At 41.5% G+C, this 19,021-nt stretch overlaps 1 protein-coding gene across 1 annotated transcript; it reads right to left on the bottom strand.

Annotated features, from left to right (window-relative positions):
- Window positions 1–1,281: 1,281 nt before the first annotated feature.
- On the bottom strand, window positions 1,282–16,403 carry IGFBP3 (insulin like growth factor binding protein 3). Its single transcript, XM_033079370.1, has 4 exons — window positions 15,977–16,403; window positions 11,711–11,937; window positions 9,108–9,227; window positions 1,282–2,928 (listed from the first exon to the last, which is right to left on the bottom strand). Exons 1-4 carry the CDS (start codon window positions 16,359–16,361, stop codon window positions 2,803–2,805), a joined length of 858 nt encoding a protein of 285 aa, XP_032935261.1. The 5' UTR covers window positions 16,362–16,403; the 3' UTR covers window positions 1,282–2,802.
- Window positions 16,404–19,021: the final 2,618 nt, after the last annotated feature.

Below are 19,021 nucleotides of genomic sequence, written 5' to 3'. Positions count from 1 at the left end.
TGAGGCTATTTTTAAACACAATTTCTGTTTTAAAGATGTCTGTTGGAAGCAAAAATAACAAAACTGATTTACACACAGATTTTTTTTATCTCACCTTATGGTTGTATGATTTCTCTGTTACATAACTAAATACTGCTAATACTTATAAAGGAGCTGAATGCCATTTCTTAAATATTCATGTGACAGACTGCATGCTTAAATCAGGTTTAGCTCCTTGAGATGAAGTTTGTTTGGGGTTTTTTCATAAAATATATGACTTAAGGACCTCTACTAGCCATCTTCTTCTATATTTCTTTGTTTTTAATGGTAGGAAAAAACATAAAAAATTAAAAGACTTGACAAAATACCTGAATCATAAAGCCTGTCACAGGCTGTTGAAACATCTTACACACTTGCAAAATGTGCTTTGCAAAGCAGCTATCTATTAATTTCAACATGAAACTGATTTTTGTTTTCAGAAGGCTCACCAGATAGTTATTAAAAAAAAAATAGAGGCAACATAACAACTCACTTCTTTTCTTATCTACAATTATATGCCCAAATATTGGCATATTACAACTTTCTTCTCTCTGTGAAATTACTTGAAAATAACTGGTACTCATTTAGAACTCTAAAAAAAACAAACTAACAAACAAAAAAACCCCAGCATTTAATATTTTGCCAAAAAATCTTTGCAGGCATTAGATCTGCTTCAGCAATAAAAAAATATATAAAGCTTTCTGCAACCATGTGTCAGGAAATCTGCATTAGCCTAGAGTAGGCATCACTTCATGTACAATTTTTTCCTTACCATGAGATTATAAAATTTCAGTTTTAATGATGATATGAACTCATTTCATTAGACAGAATGGAGAACACTCATAGTGCTGTTCAGCTAATATATTCCTGGGTAAGGCTTTAAGCACCTGAGTTATGGTGATGGGCTGCCCCAGTCCTGGCAAGCTGTATATGCAAATCCTTCCATGTCAGAGTTTCTAGACATTTGCCATTGCTGGCAGGAACAAGGGTGGTTGTAATTCATGCAGTGGGAGAAGAATGGGCTCCTCACCACCACAGTCCCTCCTTCATCAACACAACACTCAGCCCCAGCACCTGAAAGCCCACTGTTCTTAGTCTTCATGGAGTTCCCAACCCACCAAGAAATTACAGTGTTGATGGCTTCTTTTTTTCTACAGTGACATCAAACATTTATAGTGAGACATATAAGAACATATATATTTATATAAATATATAAAATATTTATATAAAATATATAAATAAATACATATACAAAATATGGCATTATTTTCCAGAGAGATGTTACATTTCACAGGCCACCTTTCCTTATCCATATTTCATTGTCATACAGAATTTTTCACAAAGTACATTAAACAATCAGCCTCAAAAAAAAATGTTGCTAAAGCCTTCCTTATGTGAAAGCATCACATACCACAACAAAACCAAATCACTTCTCTTCCAATTAAAAAGACATAACACCATGGCAGACAGTGAGTTTAACTCTTAAACCCAATGGCTGTTTTTCTATGCTTCGATGCAGGTAAATTATTTCTACCATAGTCAAAGCAAGCAACAATTGTGTGTTGCATAAATGAAATGCATGGGTCTCAACACCCAAGGTCCACAATCCCCCCGTCTTGTTGATATTGTTTTCAACAGGAGTTCCTCATACAGAGTAAGTGCTTTGGTAGAATGTACCAAGAAAACACAGAATAGATACACCTTTTCAAAATAAATAAGCAAATACAAAGAGTAGTACTGTAACGGCAATTTTTTGTCCATGAATATTCTGTATTAGTGTGAGCAGTAAGTGGAGGAAATGTAAGCCCTGTTACACAAACTGAAGCAACATACAGACAGAGGAAAGCTTTACCAAGAGCTTCAGTGCGACTGTTATCCTTTCCAGTGGCATAATTCAGTGATGGGTACATTAGAATTATCAATAAAATAATTAAAAAAGATATTATCTTGGTATTTGTAGTTAAATAATAAAACTCAATCCCTTCTGGAAACATTTCCTTTGCTCCAAAAATTAATTTCTCTTACCTATAACAGGTCAGTGTGTATGCATACAGATGTATACATATTTGTAAATCATTCCATAACCTTACTTTTTCTTTGTATACAGATGTATACACTAGAATTACTGTGTAATATTTGGTATTCACGTTACATTTAAATAAAGTTTATTAAAAAACAATTATATTAAATACAGACTAACAGAATATTCATAATATATTTTACAGAAAAAAATAGCCATGTCTTTATTTTAGAAATACATTTCTTTAAAAAGTTCTTTGAGATTTTTATAAAACTTTTTACCCGTGAAGACAAGTTCCCCATTAGACCTGTAAAAAAAACTTTTTCTTTAAATCCTTGTGGGTTTTTTGGTTTTGTTTTTCTTTTTAATACTTTTACAAGCTTAATGTCTATAAATTCTTTAAAATAAAAAAACCCAGTATCTTTTGGGATCAAATTGGTCACAGGCCATTCTTTAAAAAGTCAGTGGAGACTCCCTGATTCCATTCTGAAGTGCCTTTTGTTTTTCTCTCTCTGGGTATCAATAGTGCAGGTTTACATGGGAATTCAGAGCTCCTCACCTATCCCATGGGAAGCTCGATGTGTGTTGGTGGCAGGGTGCAGCTGCAGCAGCATCCACAGAGGCTGCAGCTCCCCATCTGCTGCAGGAGGCAGAGCTTGTTACTCCACACACAGTGCAGTCCCACAGTGTTTGCCCAGCCCCTCCAAGGTCTCTGTGAGGTCCAGTGGCCATGCACAGATGCCAGAAGAGCTGGCACCCAGTCCTCATTTGCTTTCCAAGTTATAGCAGTGGACATCTCCTTTTTCCTTCCCATCATACCCAGGAAGTGGCTGTCCATATTTATCCACGCACCAGCAATAACCTCTTTTTCGGCCTTTGGATGGGCGACACTGAAACATAATACAAGACCCAGTTAGCATGAATTTTGTTTTCTCCACTTGTAGTATTAGACAGCAGGGATTCCTGCTCCTTTGATAGCTGTACTTCAATATCCTGATCATATCTGACAGAATCAAACAGAATATTTTTTACCACGACAAAGCCTTCCAATTAAAATTTACCTTCTTTCCCCCTCAAACCTTTTGGATCTAACTACTCTATAATAAAACTGCACTGAGAACTACCAGAAAATAGGCTTACGAAGTGCTCCCTATCATATCTGGCAGCACAGCTGCCCCCTTTGAATACCATACAACAGTATGGACTAGTGACTGGGACCCATCTTTAGAAAAAACAAAATTAGCAGATATGTTCTACACTAAAGTACAGGTCTGGCAAAGGCAACCATTGCAGCAAGAAACACACTTTGTTTGCATCTGTTTAGTGGAAGAAATTCAACAGTGTAGCTGACACTTATTAACAGATACAAAATCCTTCTGTAGTGTAGTTATTCCAAAAACTGCTAGCTGGACTAGAACTTTACATCCACATTTTCTTATTAAAAAAGGGTTTGTGTATTGACTAGTCTATAACATGTTAGCTTTAACTGCTGGAATTTGCCAACAATGCTGACCAACCTGAAACTATCGCAGGCAGTAATACTGAACCTCTTTCGAAGCAGTAATGCAGTAATATACGCATTATAAAGTCTACTACATAATAAGTAATAATGCTCATCCCAAGGAACCAAGAATGGCAAAAACTAGACTAAAGGAGATAACATGTTGCAGGTTGCATTCAGTATGCAACTCTGGACAGAGTTACATTACCATGAACCTCTGTGACTTCGCAAGAGTTTTACCCATTCGTAGGACATATGCAGAATCTCACTGGGTTTGCACTGGTCAGCCTCACTGCCAAGACACAGCCTCCCTGTCAGTTCATGTTTTGAGATTTGGTGATACAGGATTTGCTTCAAATGCAAACAAAGGTGGCTGTTCACTCATGACATACTGACAAAAGACATAGTGACACCAGCACACCCAGTTTCCTGTGGTTTTGTCTGTTGCATTGCCAACATGAAGGAAGATTGGCTAGACTGGTGCAACTTATGTCCCTTAACAAGTTTATCATTCAAGAAGAGCAATTGTTGCCTCTGAGATCACACTCAGAGCAATTCAAGTTTTCAGAGGTTCAGGCTGGTACAGTCCGGTAAATGCCACCACTATCCCTCTACTTCTTGTTTTCCAGAGTCTCATAGGCATGGCCCAATGTCTCAGGAGGCTATGGCAATTGCTCACATAAGTGCCTTTTCCATGTGCAGGTACACAAGAAAACATGAATCAGGTGCTGGTCTTCACATGCTGCTCAAAGTGACTGATCCTTTCCATTTCTAGTTTAGTATCTCAGGCGACGGTGCTATCTTGGACAGATCTAGGAACAGAGATCACTTTGGGACAGCTTGCACCAGCACACTGGCCCATGAGCCAACTAATTTGTGGCAGCATGGATCAGGGTAGGAAGAAACTCTTCACTAAGAGAGATGGAAGCAGGCCACACATTAGGTACAAATTTCTCAAACAAGTCACCCTCTTGCTGATTTTATTTTACTGCAAATAAAGTAATGTTATTCAGGATAACTGCAAATTAATCCACCCTTCTGATACATTGTTGAGTAAAAAAGCCCAATGCAGAAATAATGCAATATCTTCTACAAATCTGCAGTCCTTCTGCATTAGCCCTATGAAAATGGACAGTAGCAGGATTACAAGATCCAGCTTAACATACATATCAACTGTTTGAGAAGAGGGTAAAGAAGTTCAAACCTACTGAGAGAACAGCTACATTAACAATTCACTGAACTAAATGGTCGCCTGCACTTTGGTTCTTATCTATGACTAAATCGTTAAACATAACTCCCACAACTTATATTTATTGTCTCAAAAACCTGACTAGAACTTACATGCATTCTCCAGGATTTCCATGGATGACTGCTCAACATCCACTGACGGGAAATTTCCACAAAAAGGGAAATTTTTCTTCAGTTTTGGTAGTGTATGGACTGGACTCTAGCTTAAGTATTATTAACATTTAATGACTTAAATTCTTCCTGCTCAAAACAGAGGAATTAATAAATAACAGCCTTTGCACAATATAATTTTACAAGAAGAAAACTTAGCCAGCACTTCTAGAGTTGTTTTCCCAACAAAGTAGGCACCCAGATGGAGCCCAAAGAGCACAGGGCGCCTGGCTGCCAGCCTGGTGCTCTGGCAATAAAACTACATATCTTCTAATAATAGTAACATAGCCTCCCCTTTTAGAAGTACTATATGAAGTAAGTTACACAGCTCTCGCTGATTCATAGGCTTGCATCACTCTCAAAACAAATGATCAATTAAATTTCTCATGTTGTTGGAGGCTTTTATTGCTTTTAACAGTTGCACAATCAATTTTCAAAATTAATTACTACACGAAGTTAATCTGCAGAAACACCTTTCCTACTATTTTCTTTACTTCTAGAAAATCCATTTCAAAAGCAAAACCCTTAGATCATTCTACAGCTGAAATAACACTCTATGAGAAAACAATTTCTCTTTTCCAAGTGATTTTTCCTACCCATTCAACCATGCTGTCAATAGCAAAGCACTTCTGATTAAAAAGCAATGCTTTGATCCTGAAACAGCCAACACTCCCTACAGAAGTGGTAGACAGGTCATATGGAAAAACATATAGATCTAAATATTTGTTCTTAAGAATTTTGCATTTCACATACATTTCTAGGGTCTGCCCAGCTATTCTGTATGACTTCATAAGTTTAAAAATATGGAAAACTGCCCAAGCGATGGAGACAGTAATTACTTCTGATTGAAACACCAGCTGCCATCTTCCATGCCACCTGCCCCTCTCCCTTCCACAAAGAAATGCCGCAGAGGCATTTATGGGGCACAGCAAAGCATATGGTATCTCATTGAATTCCTGGTCACTCTGGAGGGCTCCATGGAGCTACAACCATGGCCTTCAGGAACAGGCTGCAGACAACCTTGACATATACCTCAGGCCCTTTTGGCTCCTGGCAAGTGCAGCTCTGTTTTCAGTGGAACAATGCCAGCTCACATTTAAGTGAGTATCTGGCTACAGTACACAAACATGGGGCAATTCTAGTAATCACCCCAGATAATAATTCTAATTTAATCAAAACCTTCTTTCCCATGCTTGAGGTAGGAATGTGCCTGTATCAACTAATTATGCATAAATATACCCATATAGCACAGTTGAATAGTACAACCTTACATGTATGATTAAGACAAAGAACTATAAATTTTAATAAGTCTATTTTAAAGTTTTTATATAAACAAAAGGTTTGAAATATTTTTCATGTTATGCCCTGACATATAAATTTATGTTCTTAGAAGTGTTTCACATATGCAAATTATTCTCCACGGTTGTTCCTGAAAAGTCAGTTTCTAAATATCCACAAATGTCATGAAAAACAAGTGCTTTCAACTTGACTGGAAGACCAGATGACGAGGAAGACAGAATACGTGAGTGCCTCCTGAATGAGTTTTAATGGTGCCAGCATGATCATATTTTATCAGATTCCTACCATCCCAAACCTACTACATTCTCATCCTAGACAGTTTTTGGCAACTGTTTCTAGAATTCAAAATGCCTAGCTTGCATTCATTTTAAATAGAGTTACTGTCTACTTCCTAACCTATTATTCTGAATTTTGTGACAATAACTCAATTACAGATTGAACATAGCTAATAATGGCATGAAGGGAATTAATAAAACAGTATAGCATTCTGTTAATGAGATTAGACACCCGCTCACAGTATCTAAAATATCAGATCTACATGTTCATGCTTCAAAAAGAAAACCAAACAAACACAATCATCACAATTCCTTGTGGACTGTTAATTTGATCTGGACAGGACTCACTTCTCAAATGGATAGCTTTTTCCTAGGAGTTAATTCTATTTACTCCTAGGCAACTATTATTTTTGGTTTGTATTTTGTTGCAGAGAAAAGTAGGCTGCCTCTGTAAGTCCCATCTCTGAGGGCTTGCTCCCAGGGTTGATCAAGGCTCATTTACAGAATCAGCAACCCAAGTGAATTTCATGTAGAATGTTTACTCATGTGGGCTCCATTTGTGGGCATCTCCTGCAAGACCCTGAGTCCTCTCAAACTACCATTGCAACTACTGGACCTGTGTAAAATGGCACAGTGCTTGACAAGGCTGACTAGGTATGAAATTGTCCCTTTGTTCTCTGTGTATGCTGACCAGATGGGTTATTGTACATAGTGCAGGAACCTTTCCTAAAGAAGTTTTTAAAAGTTTCCAGGCAGCACAGACAATACACAGAAGACAAAAGTGTCTATTTGCTTTGTACCAACACCTTATTCTCATAAATCAGCTTCTAGGAACAAATACTAGGTAAGATTATTATCTGTCTTACCTGTTTTTTTCCCTTAGTATTTCCTTTTTTTTGCCTTGGTGATAGAACTATGATGGTACTTTAAAACACAGTCCTTCTTTCCAGTAAGCCACTTCAATACATGCTTACTGTGGATCTGCTTTACTACACACAATACCAGAGACTATTTGCAAACCACCACATTTTTGCAGACAAAGCAAAAACTTCAGAGTCTGAAGAAAGATGAAAGGAAGATCTACTGCACGAAGTAAATACCACTTCGCTGTCTTCATTAATACATAGAGAAAGAAAAGGCTATGGCACACTTGAGTGCCTTGAACACAGTCAAATGATGTGCTGTTCTAGAGCAGATAAGAAAACACTTTTATGATACAGGCACAAAACACAGTCCTAGTCTCACTTTGCATAGCACTCCAATGCATTTTCTGAAAACAAGCAGATTGAGATGTGAGCATTGCTCTCTGCTAGTTTACACACAGCACAACATGGCTGATGCAAGCTTCTCAAAGCTCCAGGCAACAAAAAGAAACTTTCCCTTCTTGGGAGTTGCCACCACCTGCTCAGGAAAAGCTGGTAAGCATAGAAAAGCTCAGCAGCATGTACCAAAGGTCAAACAGCACTGTCAATGCTGGACTGATGGCAGAAAGGAAGGCTGGAAATCTCACCCCAGTTATAAATGCCCCACCTGACACTGACAGCTTATTGCAGAGCTCCAGGGAATACTAGAAAGGGAAAGACTGTTTCTAAGAAAGCTGAAAGCCAAAAAATGGAGAGATACCATTCCTAAAATAAGGTTGCTTGGTCAGAGGTTGACCTCTCACTTCCAACCAATGAACTGCATTAGCTAGCAGCAGAGAGTCAACCATTCCTTTGGTTACCAGAGATAGAGAGGCTGATTCAGACATGATGGTAAACAAACAAAATCTGTCCTTGAGAAAAGTCTTAAAAAAATCTTTGAATGCAGGAAATTTTGGAATTATACCAAGAAATATATATTTGGAGGCAGGCCACTAACTAAACAATGAAATTAGATGGGATGTGCACACTGAACAAAGAACCTGACACATCTTGCACATCTCCAAGTTCTGAATGAGCTTCAATGGCAGCACTGAATGGAGAATGCCGCTGTAGCTCAATCCAACACAACTAAAGCATAAATATCCACAGTTTTGGTCAGCACTTCTCAAGAAAGGTCACAATCCCAGAATCAGAAAGGGCTGAGAAGCCATCCTTGCTGCAGAGTAACTACTAGAAGTATCGTTTTCACGATTATATGACTTGGATTTTGGAAGCGATGTGTGTAGCACATAAAGGACAGATACATACCTTTCTCAAGTTGCTTTATGTAATATGATCCAGTGTAGTTCTTCTAGGAACTCTCAAGCAGCTATTTACAATTCAAAGCATTGATCTATTGCAGTCATATGGTGACTGCAACATTAGCTCTGTGGGTTATTGTAGAGGCACTGCTTTTTTTAAACCAAAGGGCATTAGTATCTAGGACACCAGTCAACCCATGTGTGACTAGGTATGAAGTTTCTCAAATGAATCTGTTGTCATGATCAACAGAAAATAAAAATATTATCCCCACCCTTGACAAGGTTCAGCACTATCAGATCAGGTCCTAAAACTGGAAATTAACTAGTTCCTCTGTAAAATTATATATAATACACCTTGCTGGTAAGATCCCTCAACAAAGACACAGAAAAGGTGAAATGCATTCATTGAAATTATCAGAATTCTGTACTTACTTGTTTTTTCTTGTAGAATCCCTTCTTGTCACAATTTGGAATATGAAAACCCCTGGGACTCAAGACATTCAGGATCTTTAGGTGGTTTAAAGTGTCTTCCATTTCTCTACGACATGGACCCTGTTAACAAGCACATTTTAGAAAACACAGATGAAATTTCACCCCCAAATTCCATCTTTCACTCAAGAGTTAAGAAATCTTTAAAGGGCAAAAAAGCATAAACCCAAACAAATCCATTAAAACAAAGAGATGGTTGAATATGTCAAAAGCAGACCATTTACCAAAAAAAAATAAATTCTGACTTTCTGCTGTATTCAAGACAAACTGATTTCTAAATACTGAAGGTCCTATGCTATGCTGAGGTACATATTGGCATTTCCAGTTGAAATCACAGTCACATATACCTTTGGGAAAGCTTAAGCAGTATGTAAATCAGTCACATATAATATAACTTGAGTTTGGAAAAACCAGCCTTGCACCAAGTGGGAAAAGAAGAAAGTAGGCCACTGGAAATACATGACTAGATAGGCCTTCTCTAATGACATTTAATTTTTTGTGATTCTGCTAGATTTGAAAGCTTAAATGAAATTGATTCAATTGAAAATAAGTGGTTTGGCATAACATACTTATAAAAACCTCAACTTTGGAGAATTCCCAATTTCAACTGAATCAAATAAATGCAGTCATACAGAGGACCAACTGTACACAACAGTCTCATTAGATAAGTACGTCACTTTTTTCCTCACTTTGTTCATCTCCAAAAGGCTGACAACAAGGTAGTGAGGATTAGCTCTAGGAGAATGAGACAAAAAGAGCTTCCAGAAGCACTTCTAAGAGTAAGTCTCAAACACCAACTAATTATATCTCACAGCAGCCCTTCAGGGAAGGGAGTAAAACATTACGAGCTCCACTTTGCAGTCAGAAAATCAAGAGCAGAGGACTTCACATTTTTCCAGAGGCCAAGAAGGCAGTCAGTGTCAGCAGTGGGATCAGGATTAAAGAGTCACAGCCTATGAACTCTGTGCTTAGCTACACTTCTATCTGGGTATATCACTGACTTGCACTACCAGCCCACTTCTTCACCAGAAACAAGAAAAAATTTCTTTGCATGGTTTCATGGTTTAAAAGTGTTTAAGTTGCTGCATTGACACAAAGCCTCATTTGGTGCTGTTTTTAATTAGTGAAGTAATGACATGTATACTTTCAAGTGGTAATATTAATAGTTTGTTCATGTAAAGGGCCTTTAACGTGAGTGTCTGAATGCATACGATCTCCATAGTACTACTGGAGATTAAAATAGAGTTTTTTGGTCAATAAAGACCTTCCTTTTTGCCCTTCACATTTTCTTTCTGTACCAGTCTTACAAGTTCTAAACATGGGCTTTAAATGGCTTTTCTTACTGCTCAAATGCACTGACTGCAAGTGACAGACATTCAGAGATTTGGTCCCAAATTAGGCCTACAAAAACATCAACAGCTTTTTAAAATTTTTTATTTTGAAGCAAGCTTCCAAAGTCAACCAGACCAGTATCAAAACCTAACATGCAGACACAGCTAGAAGAGCATTTGCTGACAAAGGCACCTGTCCCTGATGGACTTATTTCAGGTTCTTTAAAACACCTGCAGCCCAGGTGAACTGGTATACCTTTGCTCATGGACCCAATTATAATCATCTTAGTTAAGAATCTGTTTTCTCAGAGCAACCAACCTTCATTCTTTTAGTGATGGCACTTTTACTTCCCAATTTTGGGAGGAGGGCACACTGAAAGGTAGATACTGAAGTGATATAACCAGATGGCTGGACATCAGTGACAAACTAAAAATGAAGGTTCTCTTGGAAGCCACAGTCTCTTCAGGCAGACGTTTTCACCTGATACAAGTCTCAAAACCTTCTTTTGAAGATGAGAATTCACGTCTGCTTTCACCATGCCTGTTTTGATAAAATGCCAAAGTATATCCAGATGCATTTTTCAAGCCATCTGGCCTAAGGCACAGGTTATCAGCTGGATGTCCAGGAAGAGAATTATTCTTGCCCTCAGATTAACCACACTCTGACTGCCCTGCAAATTCACAGTCAACAGGAAGAAATGGCAGTTCATGTGACCACCAGACTTTGCACTTAGGCAGTAGCACCAAACACCAATTGCAAGTGGAGGTGGTGCTTAGCAGTGATTCCTCAGTCACATGAACACAGTGCCACTATGCTGAATGTGAAACATCTTTTTCCATTATTGCAACTCAATTACACTGTTTGCAACCAAGTTTAATGATGACACCATTAAACCTGTCCCAAGTCCAATTACAGGGAGGAACAAGAACTTTCAACCTCTAAGAAACTTAAGTGAAAGTCATGCTTGTACTGATGTAAACATCAATAGTTAGTCCTATGTGTTTCCTGAACACAATCTTCTTAGTCTGCTGGTTGTGTATGCATTTGCAGTGTTAATAGATTTACTGGTTAAAATGTCCTAAAAGGCTGCAACAATTACCACTCTTTAGCCATTAATATTTTTAAATATTTACCTTGTCATATGCACAACATATATATATATGTATATATATATACATGTTGGCAAATGCCTTCCTATTTACAAAAATACTTACATATTCAGTCTCTTGTTTGGATTCAGAAGAGAAATTCAATGTATCTGTACTCTGTGAATCATATTCGACTTTATAGCGTTGTGTATCTTTGGCTTGCACTTTCCTGATGATATCTATTTTGATGTGTGGTGAATGTGACTTGGAATCTGGCACCCTGTGAGAGTTTGGAATAGCCGGATTTTCTACACTGCTGGTACTCCTGTCTTCTTCTGAATCACTGAAATTTCCTTCAAAAAGAACAAACACAGAAGAAACAATGTTATGCGGCTGCCAGCTGTGTCTGCAAGGGCATAGAAACATAGAATTATAGAATATCCTGAGTTGGAAAAGACCCTCAAGGCTCCTCAAGTCCAACTCTTGGCCCTACACAGGACAGCACCAAGAATCAAACCACATGCCTGACAGTACTGTCCAAATGCTGTCACTCTTGCTGCTGCGACTGCTTCCCTGTAGAGCCCACTCATCTTCTGAGTGAAGAGCCTTTTATCTCTATCTCCCCTGACACAGCTTCATGCCATTCCCTCAGATCCTACCACCAGTCACAAGTAAGAAGACAGTAGTGCCTGCCCTTCTGCTTCCTCTGGTAAGGAAGCTGTAGAGCACGATGAGGTCGTCCCTCTACCAACAAGACACTAGATCAGTCTACGAATTTAATTTTCCTTTTTTACAAAATAGCAACATACAAAAAGATTAACTACGTAGCACTCCTCATGTGTCAGCACCTTTGTTGCTGAGCCATGAGTTCTGCCACCGAAGCATTCCCAGGCTCAGCGCGGCCTCGCCACGGGCCCAGCCGCACGGCCTGCACCTGCGCAGGCTGCGCCCGAGGCCGGGACACGAGGCACGGCCCCGGGAAGCGCGGCCCGCTGCAGTGCCGCCCGCCGGCGGCAGGGGGCAGAGCTGCCCGCGGGTCCCCCCCGCCCCGGCACTGCTGACTTCTTCACCCCCAGACAAACGCGGCCGGCGCCGGGCACTGACGGCTGCAGCGGGGTTCTGCCTGGCCCTGGGCCCTAATTGTTTTGTTTATTTTTTAAGATGTTTTAAAAGTACTATCAACTCCAGCCTGCTCAGTTTCCTGTTTTAATTAGCCATTCCTTTTTTGTTTCCTTAACTTTAGTTAACACAGAACGGGAAAGAAAACGAACAGCACACCTTCACTTCTTTGCTGTTAAAAAAAAAAACAAAAAAGCATCTATTGGTGTACAAAACACATTTTAAAGTAATGGACAAAGCCTGCCATTCATTCTGTAGTGGTTGCAAGGACAAACACTGTTCTCATCTTGAGCTTCAAAAATAATTTCTCTAAACTACTATCCACAAAAAGTCAGGAGAAGCACATTTTTCTAACATACTCCATAACTTCAGTGTTCCTGTACCTTCTAAGGTATTTGTCTATTCTGCATTTCTCTCGGTTAGGAGACTCCTGCAGTGCAACTGTAACTACTTGCATTTCCTCCAGAGAATTTTTCCAGTTAAGATATTCCTAACAGCTAAGTAATAGCTGAGCCCCACCAGTTGCTGTCTTAGCTGCTGACCACCTTCTTTCCGTTTTTGGTTTTTTTTGGTTCTTTTTTTTAAGGAAATCCTATTGGGAGTGCACAATGATAACATCCAATACTAAAATTATATGTGATGACTCACCAAAAAAAAAAAATCACAAAAGATGAGAAATTCAGTGATGAAAGTCCTTGTTCACACAGTTTGTTGATGCTAAATATTTCAACACACAGCGTATAGTGGCACTGCCAATACACAGGAATGGGGGAAGGAACATAAGAGGAAGAAGGTTCTGAGTTAGCATTTTGGTACTGGTGGTTTTAGTGCAGCCGCTGCTGGCAATGGACATAATTGACTAGGAAAATCCAAATCACAGTGCAAATGGATTAAGGAAGTTTAAGTCCTAAGTCCAAATTTCTTGGCTTTTGTGGGTTTAACTCAGACTCTCAGTGGTATTTGAACATATTTTTGGTGGTTTAATGTCCTGTTCTGAAACTGTAGTATTTCTTCCCGCCCCCTCAATGAAATTTGCAAAAAAATGAGTCATTAAAATGATATAAAACTGAATCTAGGTTTTCTGCAATCAGTCCAGTTCATTAGTTTTTCCTCTCCTACCAAAAAAATAAGTAGAACATGCATTCTTAACATGCACTGAGTATCCAAGACCATGTCTGGTCATTTCAGTTTAGAGAGGCCACCATAGTTCAATAGCACTTCTTACACTTAAAATAGTCATATTGCCATATTTTAAACTGTAAAGCATATTTGATTAACTCAGTTTCACAAAACTTGGTGCCATTCTAGCTTTTACATCTTCATAAGAGAAACAGAGCCACCATGAGAGTTACCTATTTTATTTTTTTTGTAAGCGATTAAAAAGGTTGCAACTACTATTTAACACCTTTGTGGCCAAAAAAACCCCATCAAACTGGATAGTCAGTGGCCTACTAAAGTTTCTATTATAATGCTACTGTAATATACTCGACCCTATACCAGCTTCTAGCAATTTCTGTGAACTAGGAAGGACCAACAGAATAGCACATGATGCAGGACCCAGCTGCATGTAAAGAAGATGATGTGATCCTGCTCAGAGAGGAGTACACCAGGGACTGTTGGCTTGAGAGATGGGAGTGGAGTGGTTCTCATGAGGAAGTGGGCGCTGTGTGTCATATCGGTTCTGGGTACTTCTTCCTTCTTGCACACCAGGTTTGCAAGCTTCACTCCTTCAAGTGAACTGTAAGGGTCCTACTATGCAGTTTTTAAGGAATCAAAACTCCTACTGATTTCCATTTTCAGCTGAATTCTTATTTCTGAATTCCTGGCTAAGTACAGCTCTCTTTTTCTCCTTCTCTGTCACAGTTGAAAGCACTACCCCTAGATTAAACACCACCAACTCCAAACTACTGAGGAGACTCTTCTTGAGTGTTATTCCAAGGATGAACATGATGAGCCAAGCCCATGTGATGAAGGAAGCTACTCAGTGTTCCAAAGTGATTAAAATTTTCAGTTAATACCTCCAAACTCTCATCCAAATTGTCACAGTTTGGAAGTAGCACATAAATAATTATAAGAAGGCATCTCCTATTTTTCTAACAGGCAGTTAACTGGAGCATTGGTGCCACTTTCTCAGCTAAGAAATGGCTAGTGAAAGAGTTCCTACAACCTGGCAGAAAAATCTTCTGGCTTTTAAAAAATGCAAATAGTGAAAAGCCTTTTGACACACTTTTCTATTAAATAAATGTTAACATACTTGCTGTTGTTTAGCCAACAGTTTAATTAAATGCTTGCATAGAGGGACTGTGCTGTCTCTATCTGAATCCCAAGTTTCACTGTCTTTTAAGCATTAAAATGTGCATGCTAACAGAACTTTTTCCAACTGTCCCTTCCTTTTCAAACAAAACTTGTTCTGTGAACATCGCACGTTCAAGACATGGAAGAGGTACAGGAAATCTTCGTTTGACCAGGGATTTATTTGCAGTAGAGACAAAAAAAAACAACGTCCTCTTAAACACTGTTGTGCTAACACTTTGTTCTGATTAACCACTTTTCCAGGCCAAAAGGGATACTTAAACTTGTCTTTTGTTTTGTCTTTTCTTATCTGTGCTTAGAGTTCCCTCACTTACCCACGCTGCAGCGCAGGATTTAGACCCCACTCTCTCGAGTTTTTTGCTCATTCTCTTTCCAGGTACACCGGGGACAAACGGTGAGGATTACACCCTCTCTCTCTCTCTCTCTCTATTCAGGCTCTGTAGCCTGCCAGTCCCATGCACCCGCAGAAGCCACATGCAGTCCCTCCCCCACTCTTTTTTTTTTCTTAAAAAAAAAAAAAAAAAAAAAAGCAGCTCTGCCTCTTCGGCGAGGAACTACTTCTCAGCATCGGTGTCGAAGAAAACCCCCGTATACACATAAATAAGGAGGAAGAGGTAAACTGTCCTTTCCTTCGGCCCAAGCACACCTCCTTCCAAAGGATCCCAGGCTCGGCTACGTGGCTGCGGGCAGAGCCCCCCGCCAGGGCCGGCAGCAGCGGACAGCGAGCGAGGGCCGCTTCCGGAGACACCGCTCCGCTCGCCCCCGCCTCCCCGCTCCTGCTGCTCCCTTTGTGACTTGGAACAAAAGACAGCGACACACGCACACACGCTAAAAAAAAATAAAAAATGAAACACACCACAAAAAAAACAGACCAACAAGAAAGCAGCGAAGAAGGAGAGCGGCGCGCAGGAAGGTCCCCCCTTCGCCTCCCAGCCCGGCCGCAGCCCCTCAGTCCCTTACCTGCAGCGTGCGGTCCCGGCAGCAGCAAGGCCCGCAGCTTGCCCCCCGCCGTAGCGTTGCTGCAGAGCCCGCGGCCCTCGAGCAGCGCCTGCAGCGGCCGCGCCTCCTCCCGCCGCGGCTGGCAGCTGAGCCCCGCGCCGCAGCGCTCCGTGTAGATGCCGCAGGGCTGCCCGAGCCGCAGGGCGCAGGTGAGGCAGCAGCCGCAGCCCGGCTCCCGCACCCGCTCGGCGCAGTCGGGCTGCAGGGGCTTGCACTGCTGCAGCGCCCGCGCGTCGCAAGGCTCGCAGCGGACCACCGGCCCCGCCAGCGCCGCCGCCGCCCGCCGGACCAGCAGCGCCAGCGCCGCCGCCGCCACTGCCCACAGCACGCCGGGCCGCGGCACCATGGCAACCGGCGGAGGGGGCCGCCGGGAGCCGCCCCCGCGCAGCCCGGCCGGGCGCTCGCACGCCGCCGCGGGCGGAGGGAGCGGAGCGGCCCGAGCTGCCTCCGCGGGGCTGTGCGGAGCGGAGCCGCCGGCCGTCAGAGCCTGCGGGCGGCTGGAGGCAGGGAGCTGCGCTGCCGGCACTCGCACGCCGGCCCTCTCTGTAGTCGCCTGCCCGCAGTCACAGCAAGGCAGCAAAAGCCCTCTAGCAACAAAGGCAACTTTTTCCTTCTCTTCTCCCTCCTCCTCCCTGCACAGCGCCTGAATTACTTGGCTCGACAGTAACTTTTCTCTTTTTTGCCACACACAACAGTCAAAAAAGGAAAAAAAATAAAAAACCCTTTGCAAAAGTTAAAAGAATAAAAAAAGAAAAAAAAAGGAAAAAAGCCAAGCCTAGACGGTCTGAAGAAAACTTAGTCCAAAAAACGCTTCAGAAAAGGAGAAAGTACCGAGAAGGGAAAAATAAAGATGGGGGAAAAGAAAAAAAGCGAGGCTCCCTTCGTTTTATTCCCCGTTCTGCCTGCCAGCCGCGCTGCCCTGCTGCACTCCCCGCCACTCCGCACCCAGCTGTCCCCCGTGCCGTCTGTCCGTCCGCCCTATATAGCGCACGGCCCGCCCCGCGCCATGAATAACGCGCGTCCCTCGCCGGATCCGGGGCTCGGGCACGCAGCGCTGCGAGGGCGCCGCGGGGGGAGCGGGCGGGGGACGCGGCGCTGCCGGGGGTTACGGGCACTGCTTAGAGATCAGCTGTGAGGGGTAGGGCTCTGGCGAGAGGGCCACGTCGCGTGTCGCTAGTTTCAAGAAAAAGTGGTCTCTCTGTGCGTGCGCGCTTCCCCGTGACCGTGTGCGTTTCCTTGGCACCGGGAGAGGCAGAGAAGCTGGCGGGGAGTGCCCTTTTTTGGACTCCTGGCTACAATCCGGTCCCCTTGGGGGCTGAGAGCCGCGGCGCTGGCGGAGGTGCGCATGTGCTCGCACACGCCCGGCAGGTTCGGGGCACACCTGGATCTGGCTCGCAGCTCTCATGGCAGCTGCGTCTCCAAGGAACTCTGCGGGGAAATGCGTGTGCGTGAGCACACCCACGCGCTCGGGCACCCCACCCACGTTCGCCAAGATGTTGCTCTCTAGCCCAGGACTCGGTCCGTATCTTACCCCATCTTCATGGATGTGCCTCCCTTAACTTTATTATTTTTAAGTGTTCTCTGTAGTCTTTAAACTTTTCCTTCCATATATAAGAAAACGGTTTCTATTGCAATGTCCTTACAAGTATAGACTAAAAAAGACAAACAATTAATCCCCCAGAACTCCCAACATCTAAATTCGTTACAATAATTCTTTACAAATACAGTGCCTGTATTTGTCTTCAGGCCACTGCAGATTCTCTTCCCGCTTCATTAGGCATGTTTTGCTCCCCCTGATAACTTGATTTTAACTTCGATTGAGAAAATCTGAATTGGCAGTGCCAAATTTTGTGACCATTCTTTCTGAAACTCTACTGCACTCATGAGGAAGAGGATGGTGAGGTGTATATAGAGACAAATATATGGTGTTTCAGTCAGAGAAGCTTGCTCCTCATGAAAAACAAAAACAGCAATGCTCACAGATACTGGCTTATACAAATATGTTCTGCCATGGGAATTATGAGCCAGACTACTGTTCTACTTTCAACCCCTTCATCATTAACACCAAAGCTCATCTTCCAGTACTTCATCAGCTCTTCAAATGTGTCAAAATTCAAGTGGAAGAGAGAAGTATATGTGTTACTGCTCAAGGTACTGGCCATGATACTGCTAATCTTGAAAGCTGCACTTTTTACAAGTCATATTTTTTAGATAATTAGAATCACCTATTCAGTTTTCTCTGTTCTTAATTCAGTACTTATACCTTGCAAATAGCATATTGAAAGGAGCATCATACACAGCAGGATAAAAAATATTTGGATTTATTTGTGAATAATATGGTGTAAGAGTAGACACTTTTCCTTGTGAAGTTAAAGATGCTTTTAGAAGAGAGATCAGCCTTGCTTAACTCCCCGATGGATTACTATCAAGGCTTTTCAGTATTCTTTTGTCCTTGTGCTCATTTTGTTAATTGACCAAAAGAGGTCGCAGGTTGTCCAGGATTGAATTAGAGATTCCCTATCTGCATGAGCCGATCTACGAAGGGGGAATTGATCAAGCCCAATATCCTGCATGTTTGTTTTCACTGTGGGGTTTTTTTTGGTTGTTTTTTGTTTGTTTGTTTTTTTGTTTGTTTCGATTTTTTTGGTTTGGTTTCATTTGGTTTTGAGGTTTTATTTCAGTTTGGTTTGGTTTGGTTTCCCCCCAGATTATTCAAGGAAAACTTGCTGTTACTTTTTTTGTAAATTTTGGTTTTAATAAATGTTTGTAGGTGATGAAGTCCAAAAATCCTTGGTGTTGTCTGGCAGCATGTATCAGATTAAGTCTAGTAGGAAGAGGAGGCCACCTTCCTTTCCACTTTTTGTATACAGGTATCTTTTCATTTGGGGTGAGCTTTTATAGCATGCTGCTTTCAAAACTGAAATAAAAATGCATAGGAAATGCTGAGAAAACATAAGTAAAATGGGGCAAGGGGGATGGGAGGAATGAAAGAGTACAATATTTGCC

This window comes from Catharus ustulatus, chromosome 1 (assembly GCF_009819885.2).
Source record: "Catharus ustulatus isolate bCatUst1 chromosome 1, bCatUst1.pri.v2, whole genome shotgun sequence".
Classification (NCBI taxonomy): Eukaryota; Metazoa; Chordata; class Aves; order Passeriformes; family Turdidae; genus Catharus; species Catharus ustulatus.
Note: the sequence above shows the minus strand (reverse complement) of the source record. Positions and strands in the feature narration are given on the sequence as shown.

Coding starts and splice junctions, on each gene's coding strand:
- IGFBP3 (XM_033079370.1), bottom strand. CDS start 16,361: ATGGTGCCGCGGCCCGGCGTGCTGTGGGCAGTGGCGGCGGCGGCGCTG. Junction 11,938..15,976: donor GCCGGGACCGCACGCTGCAG/GTAAGGGACTGA, acceptor TTCTTTTTGAAG/GAAATTTCAGTGATTCAGAA. Junction 2,929..9,107: donor GATTCTACAAGAAAAAACAA/GTAAGTACAGAA, acceptor ATTATGTTTCAG/TGTCGCCCATCCAAAGGCCG.